Genomic DNA, 25,250 nt, shown 5'->3' with positions numbered 1-25,250 from the left:
ACCAAGACTAATGAGACTCGCAAGCTCGTTTGCTAGATTTCGTAAGTCCCTCCTCCTTACCTGTCTGTGTGGTACTACAGACTGTACTTTCCGTATTTGTCGCCGCCCAGACCGACCTGCATCGTGGTTTCGTCCAAGATGCGTTGCAGTTCTCGCCTGGCGTCGATAACCGAAGCTTGAGTCGGGCCCTCGATAGCCTACACAGCACAAATGTTAACATATCGATAAACTAGTTTGTCTAGGGTTTGACGTACCAAGTGAAGCTTGCGTTCCGATGGATTGGGCTTCCGGCCAGCAGGAATATACGACCCTCTCGCGATAACAGCAGCACCAGTGAGTTCTGCGACCGAGTCGCTTGCCTCCTTCTGGGTAACTCGCCATCGAGCCTGTTGAGGATAGTCGTTGATTTCGAGCTCTTCGACAAAGTGGTTCTCTCCAGAACCGGTTCCCCTGTACTTTAAATCCAGATTCTGGATGATTTTCTGTGCCTTGATGAAAGCAGACATCGCTCCACTGTCGATAGGCATCGTCTTCTGACCAGCGGGCGCAAACTGCTTTTCAGTCGTGCTAGTGCTAGCAATATTCTCCTTGCTTGGCTCTTCCATATCATCGTCATCGACTGCACCAGAATCCTACGAGCATCGGAGCAAAAATTAGCGTCAGTACCAGCTTGGTGGGTCAGATGGATCGCGATAGTGCCGTTCGTACCTCAACCAAAATGCCCTGGTCCAATTCATATTGACGCCTCTGCAGGTCTGCTGTGCGCTGGGTCTCGTTCCTTTCTGTCTCGTCGAATGTAAAGCCTTTGCCTTTAAACCCACTGCCGTGATACCTCGCCTCACCGCGCTTGACCTTTACAATCACGAGTAAATAGATGTCAGTTTTTAGATCAGTTCGAAGATGCGCTGATATATATAATACCTTTGCCGTGAAGCCTTCTGCAAGTGCGGTCAGTTCAGGAGGAATAGTTTGCTTTGCGTTCTCCAATGCTTTGACAAGATCCACCGAGTACTCCTCCTCCTGCAAGTACAAGAACATGTTAAGTACTCAATTTGTGTCCTTACAACAATAACATTTTGGCAGAACGTACATCTGGAGAGATGAACGTGTAGGCTGTACCCTTTCGACCAGCTCGTCCGGTTCGTCCAACGCGGTGGACGTAGTCTTCCATATGGTTGGGACAGTGGTAATTGATAACAAGAACCAAATCCTTCACGTCAAGACCTCGACCGGCGACAGAAGTCGCCACCATCACGGTTCGCACCTTGCGTTTGAAGTCATCGATTGTATAGTCCCGATCCACCTGATCTTTGCCACCTGTATCATTCACAGAGCACCAAGTATTAGCATTGATTCAGCGGGAAGAAACGGCCAGACGCGTGTCGTACCGTGCAGCGAGAGCGCAGGATATCCAGCCTTCATCAAGTCTTGGAATATCTGGTCGCAAGCTTGCTGTTTGTTCACGAACACTAGGATATTTCCCTTCTCGTACCAAAGACCCAGAAGTTGCAGGAGCCGCATAAACTTGTCATCTTCTTCGCGGACTTCTACATACTGCGTAATATCGCCTGATGCCGTACTACGTGTACCCACAGTGATCTCCACCGGCTTCTTCAGTACTTTCCGGGCCAAGGATTCCACAGAGCGAGGGAAAGTTGCTGAGAAGAGCAGCGTCTGTCGGTCTGGGCGAATGTTCATCATAATCTTCGTGATCTGCGGTTCGAAGCCCATGTCGAACATACGATCAGCTTCATCTAGCACCACATACGTCACACGCTGCAGTGACACCATCTTTCCAGCACTCATGCACAGGATATCGATCATTCGCCCTGGCGTGCAGATAACGATATCTGAGCCGCGTTTCAGGTTCGCAATTTGCTCCGAGACTGACGATCCTCCGTACACAGCAGTAGCGCGCAGTCCAAGACCCTTCGAGAACTTACGAGCCTCCACGTAAATCTGCTGAGCAAGTTCTCGCGCAGGTGCCATGATGATTCCAATGGGGCCTTCGTTTTCTTGGAGGGGAGGTTGAGCAAGAACGTGACGGAACATGGGGAGCAGGAACGCCAACGTCTTGCCTGAACCTGTTTTCGCAATGCCAATGACATCACGTCCAGACATAATAGCAGGTAGCGCTTGCTTCTGGATAGCAAACGGCTCCTCGTAGCCGTGTTTTTTGATCAGCTGGAGCATGCGGACGCTGAAGCCACATTGGGTCCATTTCTGCAACGGACGCGGGCAATTCTTTCCTCGAACCTTCATCTCAGCCACCTTCCGTTGTGCTTCCACCTCTTCATCCGACAGATCCTTGATTTCCTTAGGCACCACGTAAAACTTCTTTTGGAACGAAATATAGTTCATCTTGGAGTGATCCACAGGCTTGATCTCCTTCTTCTTCTGCTGATCCTGAAGAATCTCGAGAGCTGAACGCTGATCCATCAGCTCGGAGTCTTCGCCGATAATGTCTTCTTCAAACCCTTGGTAGATACGCCCCGTATCTTTTTTCTTTACCAACGGATCTTCAGGATCTGCTCCATTGCTTGCAGCTGTTGTATTACTAGAAGCCTTGGTCTCTTGTTCGCGTTTCTCTTTAATTGCACGCATAAACTCCTTCAGTTCACGCTCTTCACGGGCTTCACGTTCTTCTGGCGTCTCCTTGTCAACATTAGTCGTCGTTTGAGTAGCAGCAGAGGGTGTCGACACGACTGCACCCGCCTGATCTGCAGCTTCAGGCGGCAAGAATGTGCCATAAATATTGATTTTGCCCTTGGCTTCGATTTCCGACTGCGAGATCACGTTAGCTGCAGGGTTAGCACGCGCTGATTCGTCCACCAGTCCAGCCATATAGGCGTCCAGAGGATCCACTTCCTCCACCACTTTCTGCACCCGTTCGCGTTGCCTGGCTTCCTCTTGCTCTCGCTTTTTACGTTCTTCTGCTGTTTCACCCTTCTCTTCATCTTCTTCTGTGTGTAAATCCAGTTGCTTGGGCACAGCATCTTCTTCTGCAAGGAACTTGGCTTTCTCTTCTTCTTTCTGCTCTTCAAGAAGAAGTTTATGTTTCTTACTAGGATCTTTCTCGCCATTAGGTGGCGGGTTGGTATCTTCACTCAGTGCGCTAAATAAAACTGCAGGCTTCTTCTTCACCACGTTCTTCGCGTTGCCAGGCTTTAGCGAAATGCCGCCAAACTTAAATTTCTTCAACGTCGCACCAGCTACTGGTGCAGTGACGACAGGGGGATCTGTAGCTACTCTCTTCTTCTCAGAGCTAGAGCCACTACTCTTCTCTTGTGGTTTCGCGTGCTCAACGTGGCCATTGGCCTTACGCTTCTCATCGTTCTTAATCTCCTCCTTAGACTCCGATCGCTTTCGTCTCGAAGCTTCAGCTCTCGTCTCGCTCCTGCTTCTACTGCGTCTGCTGCTACTCTTGCGTCCGCCCCTGTGGCTTCTGTCTCTCTTCTTCTTGGAGCTACTACGTCTGCTCTCTGAGCGACTTCTAGAGCGCGAGCGTGAAGGCGAACGACGTCGTTCCCTCCGCTCCGTCTTGGAGCGTTTGCGGCGGTGTCTGTCGCCAGATTTGGACGAGCGGCGTCGCTCCCGAGATCGCGAACTGGAGCGAGACGCGCCGCTCGACGCACTATGCGACGACAGCGAGCGCGAGCGCGAGCGTTTGCGACGAGATGATGACGAGTGGCGACGCGATGAGCGACTTTTACTGCGCCGCCGCCGATGGCGACGGGGACTCGCGGCGTCTTGCGCCATCTAGACGAAAAAAGGAAAATGAATCCGTGGCTAGCACTTTGAAGGACGGTTTTCTTATGGTTTGATTGGAAGATAAGGAGACGAGAGCCAACGCGGATTGGAGCAAAATGAGTACAGGACCAAGAAAATGATGTGGCGAGGTTTAAGACAAAAGTGGACACTATCCTTTTTAGAAGTAGAGATATTCTTTCCGCTTGCGTTTGGAGAAGATGATGGCGCCGAACATGAGCGAGTCGTAGTGAGGGAAATCGTTCGAGTTAGGCAGGTGGCCGATCTCCCCGAACGTTGTCATGCCCATCAACGAAGCCCCACCCGACCAGTCTTTATACGCTCCAACCTGCGAGTACGACAAAAAAACTTGCTGTTAGGAATACCAAATGCAAGTGTACACAACCATCGCCATGTACCATCTCAGCCATGCTCTTGTGGCCCAGCAGAGCTTGGACTCCGGCCGACAAGAACATCAGACAACCGATCGTCTCGTGAATGTAGAACTTGTTGCTTTCCACGGCTTGCGCTCCCATCTAAACCATTGAAAAGAGACGTCAGATCTTGCCGATAAGTGCAGTCTGCAGATACAAACCTTGTTGATTGCAGTTTTCAATGACTGCGCAGATGTCTCCATGAGCACAACGTTGGTACCGGACGCAACTGAACTCGTCGTACTAAGCGATCCGTCCTCATTGATTCCAGTAATCACCGCGGTCATGTTGATGAGTTTGGACCAGTCGCTTGATTGCATGGAGCACAGCGAAGAAGAAGAGTTCGCGTCGATGCTACGGTCTATCTCCATTTGATTTGAGACGAAGTCGATGGTGGTACCTAAAGGGTGCAGACTACCGAGTCGAGGAAACCCGATCGACGAGAGCTCAGTTTGACTCTTGTCTGATGCCACGTCGAGCCACTGCAGCAGCAAGAGAATACTGGTTAGTAGTTGGCAATGTTTACAGTATACATACCGGTATAGGAATTTACCTCTTGGTAGACTTCGGCCGCAGGTTTGCAGTCAATTTCGTAGATGGTCTTGTTTGACGCCTTCGTCACCGTGCCCATGCAGTACTCGCTATTAACTCCAACCGGACTGTAGCCACTAAACCAGCTCACATACGTCTCCACGCTGGGGAAGCAGAGCGCAAACGCGATGCCCATTTCAGTCCAGTCACCTCGTCCGTCCCGGACACTTTTCGTGTAATCAGAACTGCTGCTACTGCTGATCTGGATCCAGGACACTGATACTTCACCCTCACCATGTCTCGTAGCGTCTGAAGAGCAGCCTCCAATAATTGGACAGTGAATCGCCTCGCGGATACCGTCAATAGCATGCTCTACAAACAGAGGACAAGCGTACGCAGCAATGAACGCTGGTTTTTCACCGGCATCAACATCACCTGCCACGCGGGCAAAGGCAGTCTTAGCTGCAGCGTATGTCTTCTCATGGGCATCACTCTGCGAATACTCTGCGTGGACTACGGAGTAAATCCCATGCGGATCATTTACTCCCCACAAAGTAACGAGGCCTTCATCGTTATGTCTGTTCACAGACACCCAAGCATTTTCGTCACACATCCCACGAGCGATCGTGCCGCCAATATAGGGAACTCCTGGAGCTAGCTGGCGCAAAAGGTTCACAATCACTTCGGCGTTGAAGCCAGTTGAGAAGCCAACAACTACAAAATGGACATCACCTCCGAGCTTTGTCATCAGTTCTTGAAAGGCTCCAGTCATAGCGAGAGCTTCTGTCTTGTTTGTTGCCCACGCCGAAGCTGCATGGACGTAACTAGTATTGTTCTGCACCGGGAGTCTCTCCATCGAGTTGGAACGCCGCTCTGTTTCTTCCTGGTTATCATGAGTTGGTGGGGCCGTTTGCTTCACAGGGTTTGCTACTGGAGCACGACGACCAGCACTGGACGAGCGACTTCTATCAGGGTTTTTCTTGGGAGCTGCCTTGGCGATGCTCAGTGGGTTATCTCGACCATGACCGGTTGCGCGTTCAATACTGACTTCCGAGTGTCGATCGACGTACACGACTGCATAGTGCTTGGACGCCACGTTGCATGCCTGCTCAGCCGTAGCTGTGGCGCTGTGGACAACTGCACTGTTGCTCTGATGACCGCTGTCTTCCCAGTCAGATATTTGCTCCGATGACGTCACTTAGATTCGAATCCGCGGTCGCCACTGTCGATACGACGTCAAGAGTTTCTGGACCAGCTCGCGGTGATTGGTTCGCAGGGTCGGTTGTCTCCCTCCTCCTTACTCTATCTTCTTAACTGTTATCTCAAGCTGATTCAGAGCTGATACTTGTCGAGGCATTCGTCTCCTCCTCTCGAAACAGGGACTCGTTCGCGTATGTACATCATCGAGGGTTTTCCAGTCGCTCCTGAGTAGGTGCTTGTGAAGCTGCGAAGGCACTGGTGCAGGCGAAGGTGCTGCGTAGTGTCCTGTCTCAGCACCGACAGCAAGTTGCTGCTGCTCAGTGCTGCGTTGAATCCAATCCTTGAAATCCTCCTGGTTACTCAGCTCCCTGCCGCTCTTTGACCGATGATGGGACACCACACATTTACTGCACACACGGATACTCGGTTGGTGACGCGATAGAACCTGCTTACCTGTATCATTGTGCGTGAAGCTAATCGAAGGCACGCGGATAGTACTACTACACGCCCAGCAGATCACTTCGCCGCAAGTCCGGCAGTGATGACGACGACGGAAGATCGGCGAAAAGCGCTTGTTACACAGCACGCAGAAGCGGCGTTCTCTGTGTCAATGTAAGGTGGTTAACATGTGCTCAGTAAAGCTAGAAAGCGATCCCAATAGGTAGTATAACGTACTTGTCTTTCACCCAAGCAGAAGTCTTGACGACCGATATTTCTTGAAGCTCAGGAGGATCCTCGAGCAAGTCACGTAGTCCGCGCGCAAGCTGCGTGACCATTTCGACAGCAGGATTGCTGCGGAACAAGCTGACCATAGGTGGAGGCCGCTGGAAAGCGATAGAAATCGTGACAAAATCATCCTTGTAATCTGGCGACGACGTGCGCTCGAACTTGCAGATAAGAGCATCAAATTGCGAGCGCTCCAGATTGTTCCCCTGGATGTGAGGCATCCCGCCCACCTCCGCCAGCGATTCCTGGAAGAGATAGCATGCCACGATATCTCCACCGGATGTCTCGATGCCAATATACTGTCAAATCAACCACAAACAATGAACATATCGTCAGTGGATCACATCCTGACGTCCATGTGGCTAGCACTGGCTGAAATATAGAAGAAGAGCACCAGAAACAGGCCACACACAGCAACCACCTTACCTCCAACACGTAAAAGTCGGAAGACTTACTTGCCAGGGAGCCTGACTTGATGGCCCACCACTTAATGGCGGCCTGCTTGTACATTTCACGAGCGTCTCGAGGTGGGTTGGCACTCGGATAGACTCCAGTGCCATTGAGATCTTCGAGCACTTCTGCATCTAGGAACATGTCGCCCAACACTTTGCGCATGAAGAGCTTGAACTTGTCGGATGTTTTCAGATCGTAGATCGTCTTTAGTACATTCGGGAAGGCCGCGTTTGCGAACACAACAGCCTTGGCTGAGACTGACTCGGACCAATCCGAGCTGGGCTTGTACACGCCGATGTCGTTCTTGCAGTCGTGCACCTTCCAGAGCGCGCTGCTCGTGTCGGACAGCAAGCCGAGGCACGAGCGAGCACGGTTTTCAGCGTATTTATGCAGACGGATCTTGCGCTCGTACGAGAGTGACGGTCCCTGTGGCGGCGGAATACTTTCGTCTTCCTGCGAGTTCGAGTTGTCGGCCGAGTCGCTCCAGTCCGCCGCGTTGGCTGCCGCAGCGGCCACCTCATTTGCGGGGTCGGGGGCTGCAGTCGCATTATTTGTTGCCGCTGCTGGCGGCCCAGCGCCTTGGTTCATTCTGTTGCCTGGTGAAGATGTATTGATATCCTGTCGCTGCTGCGGCCTGCGTGTGACGAAGCTACCGACAAACGATCAGACCAGATGGGATGGATACTTGACGTCGCCTCGTGCGCACGATAGCTTCTTGGCGACGGCGGAGACTACTGCAGTCTGCAGTGCAGACGGGAGAGCCAAGTGGGAGGGATGCAAACCTCAATAACGCAAGGAAGAGAAAGAAGCTGTCGAGCTCGAGACGCGTTCTGCCCAATGGCGCTGTCCTCAAGCAAGCTTGTATTCCGGTCACTTTCCATGAACGTTTCACGGACAAACGATGTACCACAGTCTGTGGCGCACACCAAGTTTTTCTAGACGCCACATTGGCTCAAATTTTTGACCAATCCACAGAGGTCGACTAGCGCGACGCTTGAAGGTACTTAATCGTCTCGTCGACAGGAGCGTGCCAGACGCGACTTGCTGCAATCTACCTAATCACTATGCAAGTTGCAAGAATGCCATCACTTTCGCACTATAATGGGTGTGTCGTTGTCTCCTTCTGCGGCGAACCTCATGACGGACGATCTCGTCCACTACGTCGCCGGCTTCCTGTCGCCTTCCGACCTCATGGCAGCCATGTGCGTAGTGTAACTCCTCCGTTCTCCGACCCCAATTACGGCACAGCTGAACCCAACGTTTCTTCTTCTAGCCAAGTGAATTCGTGGTGGAGCACCGTGTGCGCTAGCGACGTAATATGGCGTCAACTCTGCGTCTCTCGCTGGATGATCTCGCGTCCCGAGCGTCTTAAACGTAGCACCGGAACCACTAGCTTCTTGGAGCTGTATATGTACCTCGACCGCGCACGATATCTACCACGCGGTAAATTCACCACCAAGGTAAACGTACTGCCCCTAAGAGTAGAAAAACAACAGAGTTAATGATCTTTTTTTATTTTTCTTGCAGCACCAAATCGTGTGGGGCCGCGGTCGAGACGAAGGTGCTGACGTGTGGATGACGGTAGCGCACAGCTCCAATTGCCAAGTGCTATCGACCGCCGGGACGTCTTACATTCAACTGCGAGTAGTGGTACAGAATCTGCGCCCTCAACCGCTGACAGTCGACTTGCAGGACCTTGAAATTCGCATGAAAGGAGGTAGCGAGGGGACGATCTTCGGTGTCGGGCCAATTGCCAACCAGCCGAGAGCTGAAGCTGCAGATACTGCGCGGATTAAACAGTTGGCGCCGGTTGTGCTGGCCATTAATGGAGTCGACGTGTATCCATCGCTGACGAGCCAGTTGATTGAGCTGGAGATGTTCGGCTTTGCCGTACTAGCAGTCAACGTCGTGTGCAACGGATGCGAATTCGAGCCCGACTTTTTGGAGTCTTGCAGTGCACTTTGGGTGCCAATTCTTCGGATGGGAAGATGCACTTCGCTGAGCTTGTGTCGCTGCGGGTTAATTTCAGACAGCTACCATCGTGGCATCATCCGCGTGCCGGTGGTGGACGAGTCCGTGATTTGGCGGCATTACGACCTGGTGTCGAATCGATTTATGGTGCGTTTTACTTTAATTGCCAAATCTTGCTAAGTCTGCTGCTGCACGAGTGCTGATTTTCCTGTTGTTGCAGGTGCTGAATACCCAGTCAATCGAAGACGTTGATCAGTTCAGTAATTTATTGGGCTCACCTGTCAGCCATTTTTCCAAGCGGAAGCGCATCATTTCATAAGAATGCAAGACTGAGAAGTGACAGGAGAGAGAAAATAGTGAGGGTACTGCTAAGTATTTGTAAATCCAAAAAGGTTATATATTTCCCTGCAATGTCCATGCTTAAAGCATATTATGCGATCCAACCGCTCACAGCGGCGACGTGCCTCTTCGCATCGTTTTTAAGAATCGACTAGCTTACCCAAGATGTCTACGTCCGAAGACAACGAAAAGGACATTGCGCCTGCGGCTGATGCCTCGGCGAAGAAGGCAGCAAAGAGCCCATGGCTTTCAGCATACCACAACTCTGTTGCCGGCATTAAAGCTGGGTCTAACTGCATGCAATTGGTGGACGTCTATGGCGACGGTGATGCGAAATTCGTGGTTGCTGATGGAGATCAGAGGCTCAAGATGTACAAAGGTAATTGTACAGCGGCCTCCGATATTACCTCAGCGTAAGTCTTACAGTTATCTTCATCTGCCTTCATTAGGTTCGGCACTCTATGGGGAGCAAGCGATCCTTGGAGTACCATCAGCCTTGAGCTACTTCTACTCAGGTACGCTAGCACGAATAGATTGAGTTTTTTAAAGTCCCAAACTAACTCAATTACTCTGGGGCCGTGCACAGATAACAATCGACCACGGATTCCAGCAATTGCAGTTGCATCAGGCCCATACATCTTCATCTATCGGAATTTTCGCCCCCACTACAAGTTCACAGTGCCGTCCATCGAAATCGACGCCCAGGAGACAAAACTGTGGGAGGCACTCACGAAGTGCACGATCGAGGTCCCCGACGCACTCACTCAACTTTCAACCATGCGGTAAGTTATTTTCTCTATGTAAACTGCTGTCTTGGACACTAAGAATCTTGTGTAGTGGTTTGGGCATTCGCTTGTCCGAGCGTTCGCGAGGTCTGCTGGCAATCGACAACATTGAAGAACAAGCGGAATATGTGTCGAGGTTTATGGACGACCCACTTGTTGAGCGCTCTTGCGTGACTTGCATGACGTCGATCAACAAGAATATGGACGACAAAGATGCAGTCAGCTGGTACGTGTGGGCTTAAAAGGATTAGACGGCTCGTCAAAAGCTCAAACTCATTTTATCTTGTTTGTATACGACCAGTCTTGTCGTTGCAACTGAGAGCTGCATGGTGTATGTCCTGGATCCTCAGGGCACGTCCCTCATCCAACAGATAAAAGTTCCTGGTGTACCCGTGGAAATCGTTGCTGTCGGACTACTGGAGGTCGAATGCCGACTAGTTATCACGACACGCAACGGCTCTGTGTACATGATTAAGAATGGAGAGTTGCTGAAGTCAGTGATTGAGTTGGAGTCACCTGCGTGTGGCCTCGTTCAGCTAGAGAAAAGCATCGTCATTGCGTCCATGAGTCGGAAGCTGACGTCCTACCATCTTAAAGGCAAGAAGAACTGGAGTCTTACCATGAGCGACGACATTGTAGCTCTCGAAGCCTTCAGTCTACGACGTACGAAGGATACGCGGGGTGTTCTTGTGGCGTTGCGCAATGGCGAAGTGACACTGTACAATGAGAAAGTCAAGGTGTGCACGTTGAACACGGAGACAGTTCTTACAGGAATGCGTTTTGGTCAATACGGACGCGAGGAAGCCTCGCTTGTTCTCGTCCAAAAGAGTGGTGCTCTGTCGCTCAAGATCCTGAAGCGCACAGCCAGCTTGGAAGCGATCTCAGAGGCGGCTGGACCCCCTCCGGAGCAAGGTAAGTCTTACAGTATTTCTAACGCTCAATGCGGTCTCAGAAATAGCTGTCCTGTGTAGATATTCCGCTGAACATCCCGAAGAAGACGACTTTGTATGTCGAGCAAACTCAACGCGAACGAGACCACGCCACTGAAATGCACCGCCACTTTCAGCGTGATTTGTGCAAGTTGCGTTTAACCACAGCTCGCGCTTACGTCAAGATCATTAAAGACGGACAGGTATGAAGACTCTATTTTTCATAAGCGCAATGACGCTGACATTACCGTGTTCTCAGGGCCCTGTGTCATACTCGACGGGCGCAGCGATTCGCTTAAACGCTCAGGTGCAGGGAATCGGCCCATTCTTCCGAATCAAGCTAAATGTGCAGGTACGTTTCTCAACCTTGCAGCATTAACTGTCTGAACAATATTAATCCGTGCTGGCGCCTTTTCCAGAATGCCGGAACGAAAGCTGTGACCGATATCACGGTTGCTTTCCACTACGATCACGAGTTGTATCGTGTCGAGCAGAGCCTGGTGCTCATCCCGCTCGTGATTCCGGTGAGTTTGATTATCTCGCTTTTGCTATTTGATGCTTACGCCTCGCTGTGTATTATGCCAAGAACATTCAATATCAGTACGCTGTAGACGTGGAGAGCATCTCGGAGCTTGGTGCTGCCGACAATGTGTCCATTTTCGTTTGCGGCAAGGAGAGGTAAACAAATGTACTCTGAAATCGAATCGCACCAATGTAGCTAACGTGGACCGTTGTTAATGCTTGGAATCATCACTGTTTAGCTGCGTCCCGCTGGTTTCCGCCGTCGTGAGCATGCCACTGAGCGAGCCCGAGATGTAGTTTACAAACGCAGCATGAAGAAACAATGCCACCTCCAATACTTGAAGCGAAAATATATTCAAAGTTAAATCGTCAAATGTCTAAGCATAGAGCTCTGACCAGTGGTCAGAGACTACATGTATACGTAGGACATCTACCCAGCGCAAGTTGTGTTGCCTCAACGGCGCGTAGAGAAGGACATTGAAGTGGTTTGTACGTCTACAAACGGGCGTTCGATGTCCATTTTGCAGCGTTGGACAGCACTGATTACCCCGTAATCAAGTCCCCGAGTTGGGAGCATGTGTTTGTGCGGGGTTTCTTCCGTTTAATTGCTACCAAGCGGAAAGCTACGTTTTCTTCGCCTCCACCAACCTACATCGCCCGTTTTCACGCTGCTCGCAGTAGTCGAAGGGGATTGAGAAGAGCGGCCACTGCTCAGGTCCTCACTTTGCCAACGCGGACCAAGGACGACTTCATAATCAATTCAATGGCTGATCATGTCCACCGTTATCAAGGGATTAGGTAACAAGTTTTGAAGTATAGTTTCCCTACAATTTGCATTGGGTTCTTTTTTAGAAAAAATACGATCTTAGAGTCTCCGAAGATTAAACGACTTGCAATGTCGCATACAGGCACGGCGGTCACAGCCGTAATGCAACTCCTGCAAAGGACGTCCCCGATCCGCCAGCACTCACAGCATATCGCAACTCACCTTGCTTCCCCTCCATCGGCTGGGGATTCTCCATCACAAGTCAACCGCCACGCTGACGGACAAACGACAGCAATTCTTTTTTCAAAGCTGACCAAGTCATCACATCAAGGAACCGACAACAGATCAAACAAGACATGACGGAGGTACCGGCATCCCCCGCGCAGACCGATTTCCGCACGCTGCAGTCTCACAACTCAACTCACTCGCTCCGTGGCGCGATGGTCTCCACCCAGTACGAGTCTGTGGAGGACAAGGGGCTTCGCTCCATGACCAACCGACGCAAAGCGCTTATTGCGGCGGCTGTGTTGGTAGCAGTGGCGGCTGTGATTGCGGTTATTATCGTGCTGGTTGACTCGGACGACGATGACAGTTCTTCAGATGACAGCACCACGATTACCGCGGCCAGCTTGCTGGCTCTGTCTCATGTTGCTGTTACCAATTTGACTCTGGTGAGTGCGACGTCAGATGATGTTGCTAAGGATTCGTGTGTGGAACTCGAATGGATCCCAACGGGCGTCGAATGGACAGCTTCGACAGGGAGCACGATCTCGTTATTGTGTATGCAGCAAAGTGTGGAATCCACCAGCAGCGAAGACGTTGGAGCAGTTGACCTGGACGCTGTCTCAGTGATGCGACGTGTTGTGGTTGTATCGGACACCGAGAGCTGTCCGTCCAATATGCAGATGATTGTGAATCCCAGCTCCAACTTATTGGTGTGCGTGGAGTTCCTCTCGGCAAGTGCAGCCTTTGATACCGAGCAGTATGTGGTGGATATCATGACAACGACCGAGTCTTTTTACAACCACAACACACCCGGATGGATCACTTGGCCTGCTGACCTCAAGATGGAATCAAGCGCTCCCAGCGTGTACCTGAGCGCTCGTTACCCGGTTCGCCCTATCGTAGCGCTTCAAGTTTTGGCCGATGTGTCTACCGATACCGTTTACTCCGCTTGTGATGAACTGGAACCGCAAGGACAATGGGAAACTCCAGGATTCGTGCTTAAGTCTTCTGAAGGTGCAGCGGCCAACAGCGACTCCAGCGATGTTGTCATCTGCCTTCAACGTCCTCTCGCCAATGCAACTGGTTCATTCTCTGTCTTGACAGACCTTAGTGTGAATCTTCCTACCGAGTCATGTCCAGAGGCAGACAGTACTAACAGCACGGAAATCACAAGTGACCAGATCAAACTGTGCGCTTCATGGGACATCGTTGACTTTGGCAACAGCAGCTCCAACTCTTCAGTGTCTAGCGAGGCAACTTCATCCTTCGTAGCTGAGCTGGCACTGTACGAAACTTCTCAAGCTGAAGGTGCAGGTTTTAGCATCTCGTCTACAGTTCCTGGCGACTGGGACGTCGTTGGAAACGAGTTCACCGGAACTGTGCAAACTTTTGTCATGACGAGAAGTTACGAACCTTTCGTTATGAACACGTCGAGCAGTGACAACGAGCTGTCATCGTCAGTGGAATCGATTGCTTCGAACTCTAGCCAGACTCTCTCTTTCAAGGTCCTCCAAATTGCAGACATGCATCTCACGGGAAACCCTGACTACCGTTGTTCAGATGCTCCTAGTAACATTCGTGCCAGTCTATTAGCTGCAGCGTCGATTATCGCTCAAGAGTTGAGGGAAGAAAGCAACTCAACAAGCTCGGCAACTGCTGGTGAAGACAACGATCCAATGTACAACGAATGTCGTGAGGCGCTTACGGTTGCATTCCTCGACGAACTTCTGGACATTGAGCAACCTGACTTCGTGGTGTTCACGGGTGACAACGTCCAGACGAATTTGGACACTTCGATGCACGCTTTCGCAATGAGTATCTTCTCTGCGCGTGTCGAGCGTCGAGGAATTCCGTGGGCTGCAGTGTTTGGTAATCACGACGCAGAAGGAGGACTGTCACGGGAAGAAATGCTGGATTTGATGGTAGAAGGGAAGCAGTATTCGCATGTGAAGTCTGGACCTCGGGACATTGGCGGCGTTGGTAACTACGAAGTCAAACGTCGTGGCGCCCACTACGGGTCCCTGGGGCGAACAGGGATCCACGGTGTTCCGTATGTACTTCTTGGACTCGCATGCCACCATCGACACTGCAACGTACCCTTTGATCAACGATGATTCCGATTACGACTGGATTAAGGAGTCTCAGATTGCGTTCTACCGAGAACTAGCTGAGTCCCACGTTGTTGAAGAAGCTGCTGGTGACAAAAACTCGTCGCTGAACGGCAGTGTGCCGGCAGTCATGTTCTACCACATCCCAATTCCAGAGTACGCGATGGCCTCACCGCTGAACCGGAACGGCGACAAATACGAAGCTACTGCTAGTGCTGAGGTGAACAGTGGTCTGTTTTCCGCTCTCGTTGAGATGGGGGACGTCAAGGCCACTTTTGTGGGCCATGATCATATCAACGAGTACTGCTACTTGCGTCAAGGAGTTCAGCTATGTTATGGTGGCGGTATTGGTCTAGGCAGAGCTTACGGTCTCACCGACTTCGAGCGACGTGCACGGGTACTAGAATGGACCTTCAACACCAACCAGACACGCACGTTGCAGAGCTGGAAACGTTACTTTGACGATCCCACGCAAATTCAGTCAGTTGAGTTGCTCTATTCGGACTAGGAAGGGTTTTCTTGACTTCTACGAAATTCTAACAGCTCATGTATTAATAAAAATGGCATGATTTAACTTACTCCCTCCGCTTCAGATTACTTGACCAAATTAAGCTTTTTCAAGCTTGCTGACAAAACTTTGCACATACAAAACGCACATAAAAATAATCAAGCGCTCCAGACCGTATTTTTTTTAGATGTTCTTAATTCGCACTGTAGCTGGGCTAGATACTAAAACCTCGCAGAAAAAAGGCAATTCGAAACGAGTAATCTATATTAAGATACTATGTATTTGTTGGGTTCATGAAATGTGCTGTCAACAAATGCATCTGTGTCAAAGCGGCAGAGCATGCAGCATCACTTCCTCTTTCTTTTACTATTCTCAAAACGAGTCAGAGCTCATTAAGTTAGAGATTGACAAAGTCAGACTAGTCAGCTCACATAGAATCACCGCTCCCGAGCTCTACACAACCATGCAGAACGACCCGATCAACGAACTCAAGAGTGCTATTGAATTCATCGATGCAAATGGTGCTTCATATTTTCGTTATTCAAGGTGTCAAGAAGCAGTCTCTATCGACGAGCTTCGGGCAAGGTCGCACTTGACGGCGTTCAACAACATTATTAATATCTCAGGACATGAAGGAAGGCGTCGTAGAAGTTGTCTTGTTTCGATAACGTCGTGGGATTTACATGATGGACAACGAGCTCCGTATTCTGGCTCGTGAAGATACAAAAATAAGTGGTATTACGGTGAGTGATACATTCCCAAATTCTAGGTGGCCACTTAAAATTGTTTGGCGGTATGGCGATAAGCTGACTCGAAAAAAGGCCCAGATATAGGATATCAAGCGCTACAATATGTCTACACAAGGAGGAGCTGCGGAGATCAATACAGGATCCGGGACCCGACCAAGTGTGGAACTGCGACGAAGCAGGACTCTGTCTTTAGGGACGCTGAGCGCCTCGGGTAATTTGTACGAAGGGTAAGTGGACGAATATTATGCGCTTAAGCGATCACAAAAATATGTCTGTGATGGCGTGTGTTAGCGTAGCGGGTAATCAAGTCCCACTTACATTAATGTTTGCAGGGAAATGTCGCCAACCAGACTGGATGAGAGGAGCTCTGGACGGCTCGGTGTGTGCCGCGACGGAATCCTCCAGCATCAACGGGTTGCTATTCTTACACACGCTATCGCAAAATTCTACAGCGATAGCGTACCTTCTTTAAGAAGGCTTCTTGCACTTTAATCAGCAAACTGGCCCGAGCGTTCGAGAAACGCGTAATGTTGGTCGTGCTCTTCGCTCTGAGTGAGGTCTTCCAGCATCAATGCACGCATTACGATGCTAAACGCTTTGTCGTTCAGCATCGCGGTGGACTGTGCTATCATTCGATGACCAGGTTATCCATTGCAAGTAGTCTGAGGCCCATTCTCAACCGGCATGGACGCACCGCACCGCATCGCACAATTATGCTCCGTGCGGCCGCATCGGTTGAGAACGCCCGTGCGGCCGTTGGAAACGCCCAACCACTCGAGAAACCACCTGGATTATCTTAAGCAAGCGGCCGTGTTGCACCTGGGGAATTGAGCCGCCAACTTCACTTCATAAAACGAGTAGCAGAGCAAAGAGCAGCTGCAGGCTGGTGTGTTTCAGCGCGGCGAAGTGTCACGAGCTTTCTACTCTCAAATCGAGGTGGGCCTGGCATCTCGAGTCCAAATGTTGAAGTAATGCTGTTGAAGTCTGCCATGCGGTAAGGATCGAAGAAATACGGCATTCTTATTGGTAATCTCGGTGCGTACCCTATTGCATCTCGTGCGGTTAATTCGGCCAAACCGCCGCACGAGCGTTTTTTTTTTGTTTTTCGACGCATGCGTCGGAGACTTAGGGCTGTCTCCACAAGCCAATCAAAAGGCGATATTCGACGCATGCGGCCGCACCAGCCCGGTTGAGAATGGACCTGAGGGCCATTCTCAACCACGCGCAGCACAGTGCAGCACATCGCATTTTTATGCGCGTGTGCTCGTGGCGGCTGAGAACACCCGTGCGCCCCCCCTGCGCTCTGGCAGTTGGCACAAACACTTGTTGAAGAGACGCAGCATTCGCAGCATGAGATCACAAGGCAGCTTCGCCGGTAGTGACCCTGCTCAGTTTACCCAGCTCGCCCAGCCTGGTAGTGACCCCGCTCAGTCCACCCAGCTCACCCAGCTTTGGCAAGCGCATGCGCCAGCAACTATCACATCCCCGTTTCTCCCAAGAGAGTTCATGCCGTTTGCTACGGCGGGGAGTCAATATACCGAGACATTTATCGATACACCAGATGAAATAGGGTAAAATCATCGAATTCACGCGAATGCAGTATCCGCGGCGCTTCCCCGAAGTGCTGTTCCTTTATCTCGCATACATCGACAAGCTTGTCAGCCTGAAGCGGACTCGGATAGCTCTGAGGAAGGCATTATCGGGGTGCTGACCCCAGATATGATGGCAGCCGCACCTAATGAGGCTGCGACTTCATCTCAAGCCCCCGCGACCGTACCATCAATCGACTACAGCGAGTGGAAGGCTGATGAAGTGCGAAAAGAGTGCACGAGGCGTAAAATTCGTCTACCGAAAGACATACTCAAGGAAGATCGGGTTAAAGCGCTGATGTACTACGACGCAAAGAAAACAGCCAAGGGAAGAAAGTTGATTGGCTAGTGCTTCACACCTTACCCCACCTTGCCCTACGTGCCCAAGTGACCCCTAAAACGCATGCAACTTCAAAGTCGCATGACGCCTTTTTTATACTCTCAGGCGCATGCGCCCTAGTCAATAGCTAGCCAATCATATCCCTTTACTTGGGCGCATGGGAGCGCATGTGCCGGTTGAGAATGGCCCTGAGTCCCCGCCGCACGTTACCATCTCGCCCATATTTACGCTTTAGCTTGGTCTCGATGGTCTCGCTCCGCTCGGACGACATATGTATCCGTTGTACAAAGCGTTATGCCAGTGCGATTGCTGCGGGCCTTAATCTCGTTACGGAACAGAATGAGTCCCATCATCGGAGCACGCTTAAACACGGCACCTCCTCATGCATTGTCACTCAACAGATCGTGGTATGACGACCTAAAGAGAAGCATCCGTCCTTGGCGAGATGGTAGACTACGCCCTTGTAAAAGGCCACCCACTCCCGAATGTGCAAGTTGCTGCTTGCGCTGGTACGAACCCTTGAAGACCGCATAGTACTTACCACTCGAGCGGGTGCGGATACGATGTTTAAAGGCACACATGGGGTGGTGATCGAAGCTGTAGCGCATGACGAACTCTAGTTTGGTCCTGGGCTAGCGACATCACGGACGTTGTTCTCCTCCGCTCTTAGCCAGCCCTAGCCAGTAGCCGTGAGCATGTGATTTCCATTTCGCTACCCACGCGATGCCCTTCGAGACAGCCGACCGAGTAGCACGTCGTCAGTACGTACATACGTTCTTTAGGTAGAAGAGCATTCTAGACGTCACTGACAATCGGAGCACGTCGACTTTCACTGGCTGCTCACCGATAAAGTCCAATCCACATCCTCTAGCAAGAGTTGTGGCGATAGGCTTTATACTTTGAGCACCATCTCGCTTAATTTCTTGCGTCTGCTGCACCCCCTGTCCTCCCCTGCGAGTTCTCTCAGCTTAAGTTGAGAGCACAACAGCTTTACAGATGTAGACTGCAAGTTTTGATAGGGAACCGTTTGCGTCTCTTCATCCGAACAGCGTATCCTTATTATAGTCGGTCTATCGCGGAGCTGTCGATGAATGCTTATGTGAGAAACGTGTTTACGGTTTTGGGTAACTTCGCTCTATTCAGACCAACTGCAAAACGTCCCGTAAATATTATTGGGCTGGGGTCCATTAGTAGAAATGCTACCGTACCGTTAGACGAGCGACGAGCTGATGGAAGCCGGCGTGTCTCAGCAGCTAAGAGGGGCGGTGTGTAGGAGAGGATGGGCGACGTGACTTGCACGATGCTAAGCATGGCGAGCGACGAGTTGGTTGAAGCCGGCGCGGTGTAGTGCTGGCTCAGAAGCGAAGTGGTGGATGCAAGGTGATAGCTGTCGTTAGTTAGCAGTAAAAAAAATGGCGGTGTGTAGGAGAGGATGACCGATGTGATATGCACGCCAAATATGGTGAGCAATGAGGCGGTTGAAGCCGGCGCCATGTAGTGGTGCTGATAAAGTGACAGCTAAGTGGACAGCGCTGTGAAGTGGTGAGAGGCAAGGATGTCAAGCAAAGTTTATTGCTATACATACATTCTTTTGAGGATTAAGCAACACGAGAATGCTCTGCTACTCGGAAGAAAACTATTGCGCGGTCTCTTGCTCAATAACTCCGTGATTTGCTTAGTGAATTGCAGACGGAGTGGCCGCATTGGCAGCGAAAAAAGGCCAGGTTGTGCTTGCGATAGCGAAATGTCAACTCTTACATGGGTGAGATGTCACGTACAGCAAAAATGCCTAGACGCGACGTGTTGGCCCAGCCAAAGTCGTACGAAGCGCAATTAAGACGGCAGGAGTGATTGATGAAGCGAATCTCGTTACCGTATGTGCGTGCATCGATAACTAGTTCCATTTTGTCATCCCAGTACGATTTTCCCCGCAGTGGAGCCTGGTAGCGTCAGTCGTGTCTTTCATTGAAAGACTTCCAAAAATCTCCTAAAGCAAGAACCAAACCCAAATTTAGGCTAGACATGATACATCACTTGGGACCGGTTTAGTACCAGCTTGGTCTAGGATGTGACACCAAAAATGGACCAAGGACTCGCAACGTTAAACTCTCCGCACAGCAACAGTGAAGGCCCTACGGAAACTGTGGGTTGTGTAGGCGGTAGGAGGGCGATCTTGATGGTCTTGATGTAGGTGGAAGGGCGATTCAGAGGCCCCAGTTCCGCCTCCTACATAATGTACGCAGCTCTTGACCTAGATTAGAATTTGTATGGTAGTTTTCGTACTTAACATTTAAATTGGGGAAAACCCTTCTAATCAGATTGCTTGGTTCGAACCAAGCGCATGGGTTGGTGAGACGTAATTTGGGTCTGACCAATGTTTGGTACCAGTTTTGTACGCTCGTGGTCCACCAGATGGGAGAGGTTTGGTCCGCGCGCTTGGGCGATTTGTGGAAGTCTTTCATTGGCGTCTACAACGAGGACCTCGCCAACGTATTTAATCACGAATGCGCTGTTTGGGAATAGCTTATCGCAAAAAACACAAAGGCCGACGCGAGTCTCAACCAAGTCAATTTGGAATTGTGTATTCGAAGAGAATCCCGCATTTGCGGCCAGCGGAGTAGCTATTGGAATTGTAGATGCAGCACGTGGCAACATTAAAGCAAGTACTTCTTAAAACTACGCCATAGAGATTCACAATTTGCTTTGCCGGTGAGAGAGAGAGCGCAAGAGAGAACATAGCTAAAACAAATACGAAACAGCTTTGTATTCTGAACGCTGGTAGTGCTTGTGTTAGTGTGATGTTAAAGAGTTACCCGAGCCATTTTGCGCCGGACAATAGATTTCATTGCCGTTTGATGGTGACACTAGTGGAAGATGGGCGGGATTGGAAAAATTAAGGCGGAGGATGGAGATGCAAGATCATTCGGCGTTTTCGACGCCCGTTGGACGGGAGGTAGGACTGGGAACTGAGACTGGAAACACGCGCTCATTCTACATTATGAACGCTGGAACGACCTGTGTACCGTAAAAAACGATGTTGGAAGCTTAGACTTTTGTTACCGGTTGAAGACGAGTTTCGAAAGAGTTAGGGTGTACACGGAATACTTCCGAAAGAGCTGCGCTTACACGAAGTCCCTCCATGAACACGGTCACGCTTCCGGAAGAGGGTCTGTCGCCATTCCGGTGATAAGAGTTTTCAACTCTTGGACATAGTCCAACAACTCCTTCTCACCATGCCATGTACTACCTCCGCTCTGAAAAAGATAACCATTTCAAATAATATCACAGCCTACCCAAAACAATACCCCGTCTATGCCGATCACTTTTTGGATTTCGAATCTTCCGCGCTTTCCCGACCAGACTGGCTCCTGCTCCCAGCTTTCATTTTGAAAGCTGGCACCTGGGGGAGATCACAGACAGTGAGCGCCAGGTCGTCTGGGAGACCTTACTGCTTCGCAGCGTGGGAGGAGTGCTCAATCATGGAGAAATCGTTCGGGTTGCAGCGTACTTCCGTGTGGGCCGCCAAGTTGTCGAGCGAATTTGGAGGCGTGGAATCAATTCGATGGGAGATCGAGTAGCAGCCGTGGTTAAGGCAAGGAAGAGCGCATGTGGTAGGAAGAAGGTGGTTCGAGCTGAGCTGTGCGAGAGAATCGCTGCAGTTCCTGTCAATGAGCGCGAAAACCAGCGTCTGCTTCAGCGCGCGTCCAACATGAGCTGCTACCTGGTTCAGCAGCTGATCAAGGAAGGCTACATACGGCGTGCGCTCAGACAGACCCGCCCACTACTTACACCCACGCACAAGTTGGCGCGCCTCCGGCACAAGGACATGCAAGTACGAGCTGGCACTCTCCCAACGTCACTGCCTTGTGACGCTACCTCACTCGCCAATGCTAACGCGTACATGCTGCTTCTTGCAGCGAGCAGCCCCCCCCCACCGCCTACCCCTGAAGTTCTAGAAGCCCTACTGAGCGCCCCTTCAGAATGTGGCGATGTAGTTGCCGTCTTAGATCCGTTTTTGTATCTGTAGTTGCACGGCGGAGCATGAACGCCATGCCTTGCTAGTTTCTCACTGTCAGCTCTCGGTCATAAATCTAGCTAGCCAGCCTCTCACAAATTAATAAACGCTCAAATGAACGAGGCGGAGCGCTGCGCAAAAAAAAAACAAATAGTTATCTTTTTCCGAACGGAGGTAGTAGCTTGGAACTTCGACCGGATACTGTACGACTGGTTAGGCGGCTCGAGCACGCGCGAAAGCTGTTGCTTCAGCTGATCCCAAGTGGGAAATGCAGCGTCAACAGAGGTGCCCCACGTAAGTGCCCATTCGCGAGCGCGGCCTCCAAGCCTAGCGATAGCCAGCGGCATGCACTGATGCTCAGACTGGAGCAGGCCCATCGTATGACCATCTCGACCGCACGGGTCCAGAGAAGGAGATTCTCGCGATCCTTCCCCTCGAAGGTTTTTGCGCTCACGATGAGCGGTTTATGTCTCATAGACTCTTCACGCGTCATCGACGCCGCTCATCTTCTCTTGGACGTGCTCCAAGAGCGTGTTCTCGTAGCGTGAGAACGATTTCATCCTTGCGGTGACTGCATCTGGACCTTGCGACGCAGGGTGAGAACTATTCCAGCCTGGTGGTGACCGCCTCTGCACCTTGCGAGCCACCCCTCCGGGCCAAGCAAGGACATAAGCTTCGTAAGGGCGTCCTGCTGCGCCGTCCTCGCAGAGGATATAATCAACTGACGCAGGAGCGGGATTGACTACAAATGCTACCAGGGACTGCCGTGACTTTAGCGTGAGAGGAAGACGTTTGACTCAAAAGAATCAATTATACTAAATTCCTTATCCGAAGGACACTTACAGCCCACGACCAGGACTCAAAGTTTTACCCTAACTTTATGCATCAAAACCAGAAGTGTTTATTTACTATTATTGCGGCCAAGTCGCCTAGGGGTAAATGCATCTGTTTAATTATCCAGTATAGTTTAACCTAATCAAATGCATAACGCTGTGGCTTTCGGCGAACGTACTGAGAGACCTTGTTAACTCTCCACCTGATGTATTGAGAGCTTGCTACCTATCCGGGTACTCTGTACCCCTGTGTGTTCCACACCATGTTACCCCGTTACACTTTTCCTCTCATGAATTGTGACTATTTTCACTAAGCGTCCCCTTGGGAGCTATTTGGGTCGTCTTGGTTATGTTGTCTTTAGTATGCTGGACCTTGATGTGGGCATTGATGCCTTGGTAATAAAATACGATTTGTTTAGTGATACACCCTAAACAAGCCAACCAGATGCCACACATGGATCCAATCATGCACCGACATCGTATAACGCTCCCGCAATTACGGGTTTACCCTTCATTCAGATGTCAGAGGAAATGACATACTAAAGTGCTCTTGACGGAGGAGGCGACATCTAAAAAATCCAGATCGTAAAATCTATTCGCTTCCAGTAATTTGAGCTCGTGTGTAAAGCCGTGCAACGGGAGATAAAAAGGGATAAGCTCCATAGATGCATATACAGTATGGTAGTATCTGAATTTCGCATCACTTCCACTTAAATCCATAAACTTTTCGGTGTAACTCTGCTGCGGCTTGCTGTTAGGCACAGAACAGGGCCAGGAAGTCTCCACCTTGAATGCAGTACCGCGCTTTTACCACAAGACTTTTCTAACACCGCTGTTGGTGTGCCAAGGTTGCTAAACGAGTCAGAGTTGCCGATCGTGGGCTTCTACTATGCCGGAAGCGAGTACTCGCTATGTGATTGCATCCATGGATTAAGTCAATTGGCCGAGAAAGTGGCAGATATAGTGGAGCAGAACTACTTGCGATCTTGCATTTTTGTGGCGGCGGTGCTTTAGTTTTGATTCAGCTAGCTCTTCATAATTATTAGCGCGATATTGTTTGCAAATTATAGCCGGTAATTCAACAGCGATGTCAAGACGGTACGGATCCTGCTCAAGGTCAAGAAACAAAAGTAGAAACGGACTTAAGGTGGCGGTGTAATGGGCCCCTCCATTACATAAGTAGGTAGATTTCTTTACAAAAGTAGGTGCATCAGCACACGACTAGCGTGTGCTGAAATGCTGTCATGCCATTGGCTGATATATGGGGAGCCAAGCCCATTATTAGCCAATTGGACTATGACGTGTATTTGAGTGGCCAGGGCTGTGGCCTTGGTCCTAAAATAAAGTCAGAGTTGATTTTTCCTTAAAACTAAGACTCAGTCGTCCTATTGTGAGCTTCCTCAACACTATAGTGTAAGCAAGTAACGGAGTAAATACCTGGCCCGTTACACCTGGTAGCACTTTGTAGTCCTTCCAACGACCAAGTTCGACATGAGCCAAGACCTCGACCACGCTGCCTTTCTCCATCTCACTCGGATCGAGTGGAAAGCTCTCCACCGCCTCGCGGCGGTGTCCGGATTAGCCGTCGTCACGTCGCTGCTGCGCTCAGCGACGCCCGACGAGCAGCGCGTTGCGGCACAAGAATTCATGGAACGCGAGCTCACCGATGCGAATCGGCGAGTGTCAACTCCCTCGCGTATCTCCACGAATGACGTCATGAAGCTAGAGACGTCCACCTACTCCGGTGCCGGAACAGATCGACTTCCGCTGAATCGCTGGTTTCGAGAGATCGACATCGCCATCGCCTCGAGGTTGATCGAGGCGCCTTCCGCGAAGGTCCATTTCCTCCTCTCGAGGCTGTCTGGGAAAGCCAAGGAATGGGCTCTCGGCAAGTTGGTTGTCGATCCCAACGTCTTCCCCACTCTGAATACCCTCCCGAGTGACCTTCGGCTCGCTTTCGAGCCGCCGCAAGATGATCCCGAATTCGGGCAGACTTCTTCGCCCTTCGGCAAGGCACGATGACTATGCGCGACTACGTCCAGAAGACACGACACCTCGCGTCGTGCATCGTGTCTAAGCCGATCGATATGGCCTCTCAGGTTCATGTATTCGTGTTCGGTATGCGCGAAGGCATGACGCGCTACTGCCTTACAAGATCGGACCCCTCTACGCTCGAAGAGGCATTCGCCCTCGCACTGCGCGAGGACTACGTGGTTGCGGCGTCATACGCTCACGCGCTACCTGCTTCTGCTCGGGATTCTGCGCCCGAGCCCATGGACATCGACGCTATCGATGCGACGAGCAATCGTCAGCGTTATGCAGCGCGTCGGAGCTGGTGTTCGGAACAATCGTTCTCTCACCTGCTCGCGCTGTCGGAAGGTCGGTCATCGCGCGGCGGAGTGCCGCGCGCCAGCTCCAGTGCTTGCGCATGTCGATGCCGAGCCCGTGAGTTCTGACCAGGCCAAAAAAAACGGTCAGGG

At 50.9% G+C, this 25,250-nt stretch overlaps 4 protein-coding genes across 4 annotated transcripts; 1 reads left to right on the top strand and 3 right to left on the bottom strand.

Moving 5' to 3' along the window:
- Positions 1–74: 74 nt before the first annotated feature.
- On the bottom strand, positions 75–7,679 carry PITG_03987 (DEAD/DEAH box RNA helicase, putative; the record flags this gene model as incomplete). Its single annotated transcript, XM_002906968.1, has 12 exons — positions 75–197; positions 255–632; positions 709–852; positions 922–1,020; positions 1,091–1,317; positions 1,389–3,759; positions 4,167–4,283; positions 4,343–4,663; positions 4,735–5,862; positions 6,112–6,514; positions 6,588–6,937; positions 7,065–7,679. The coding sequence occupies 12 exons, from the start codon at positions 7,677–7,679 to the stop codon at positions 75–77; spliced, it is 6,276 nt and encodes a 2,091-aa protein (XP_002907014.1).
- A 1,887-nt stretch (positions 7,680–9,566) lies between these two features.
- Positions 9,567–11,934, top strand: PITG_03986 (bardet-Biedl syndrome 1 family protein; the record flags this gene model as incomplete). Its single annotated transcript, XM_002906967.1, has 10 exons — positions 9,567–9,780; positions 9,851–9,916; positions 9,988–10,183; positions 10,239–10,412; positions 10,488–11,098; positions 11,158–11,318; positions 11,375–11,467; positions 11,535–11,639; positions 11,702–11,793; positions 11,877–11,934. 10 exons carry the CDS (start codon positions 9,567–9,569, stop codon positions 11,932–11,934), a joined length of 1,770 nt encoding a protein of 589 aa, XP_002907013.1.
- A 4,547-nt stretch (positions 11,935–16,481) lies between these two features.
- Positions 16,482–17,457, bottom strand: PITG_03985 (uncharacterized protein; the record flags this gene model as incomplete). Its single annotated transcript, XM_002906966.1, has 4 exons — positions 16,482–16,618; positions 16,688–16,779; positions 16,839–17,037; positions 17,391–17,457. The coding sequence occupies 4 exons, from the start codon at positions 17,455–17,457 to the stop codon at positions 16,482–16,484; spliced, it is 495 nt and encodes a 164-aa protein (XP_002907012.1).
- A 1,106-nt stretch (positions 17,458–18,563) lies between these two features.
- On the bottom strand, positions 18,564–20,384 carry PITG_03984 (uncharacterized protein; the record flags this gene model as incomplete). The annotated part of the gene is made up of 5 exons (XM_002906965.1): positions 18,564–18,598; positions 19,131–19,309; positions 19,681–19,862; positions 20,059–20,148; positions 20,295–20,384. The coding sequence occupies 5 exons, from the start codon at positions 20,382–20,384 to the stop codon at positions 18,564–18,566; spliced, it is 576 nt and encodes a 191-aa protein (XP_002907011.1).
- Positions 20,385–25,250: the final 4,866 nt, after the last annotated feature.

The sequence above is a fragment of the Phytophthora infestans genome, genomic scaffold, assembly GCF_000142945.1.
Source record: "Phytophthora infestans T30-4 supercont1.4 genomic scaffold, whole genome shotgun sequence".
NCBI classification, from domain to species: Eukaryota; Oomycota; class Peronosporomycetes; order Peronosporales; family Peronosporaceae; genus Phytophthora; species Phytophthora infestans.
This window is presented reverse-complemented; position numbering and strand designations above follow the sequence as displayed.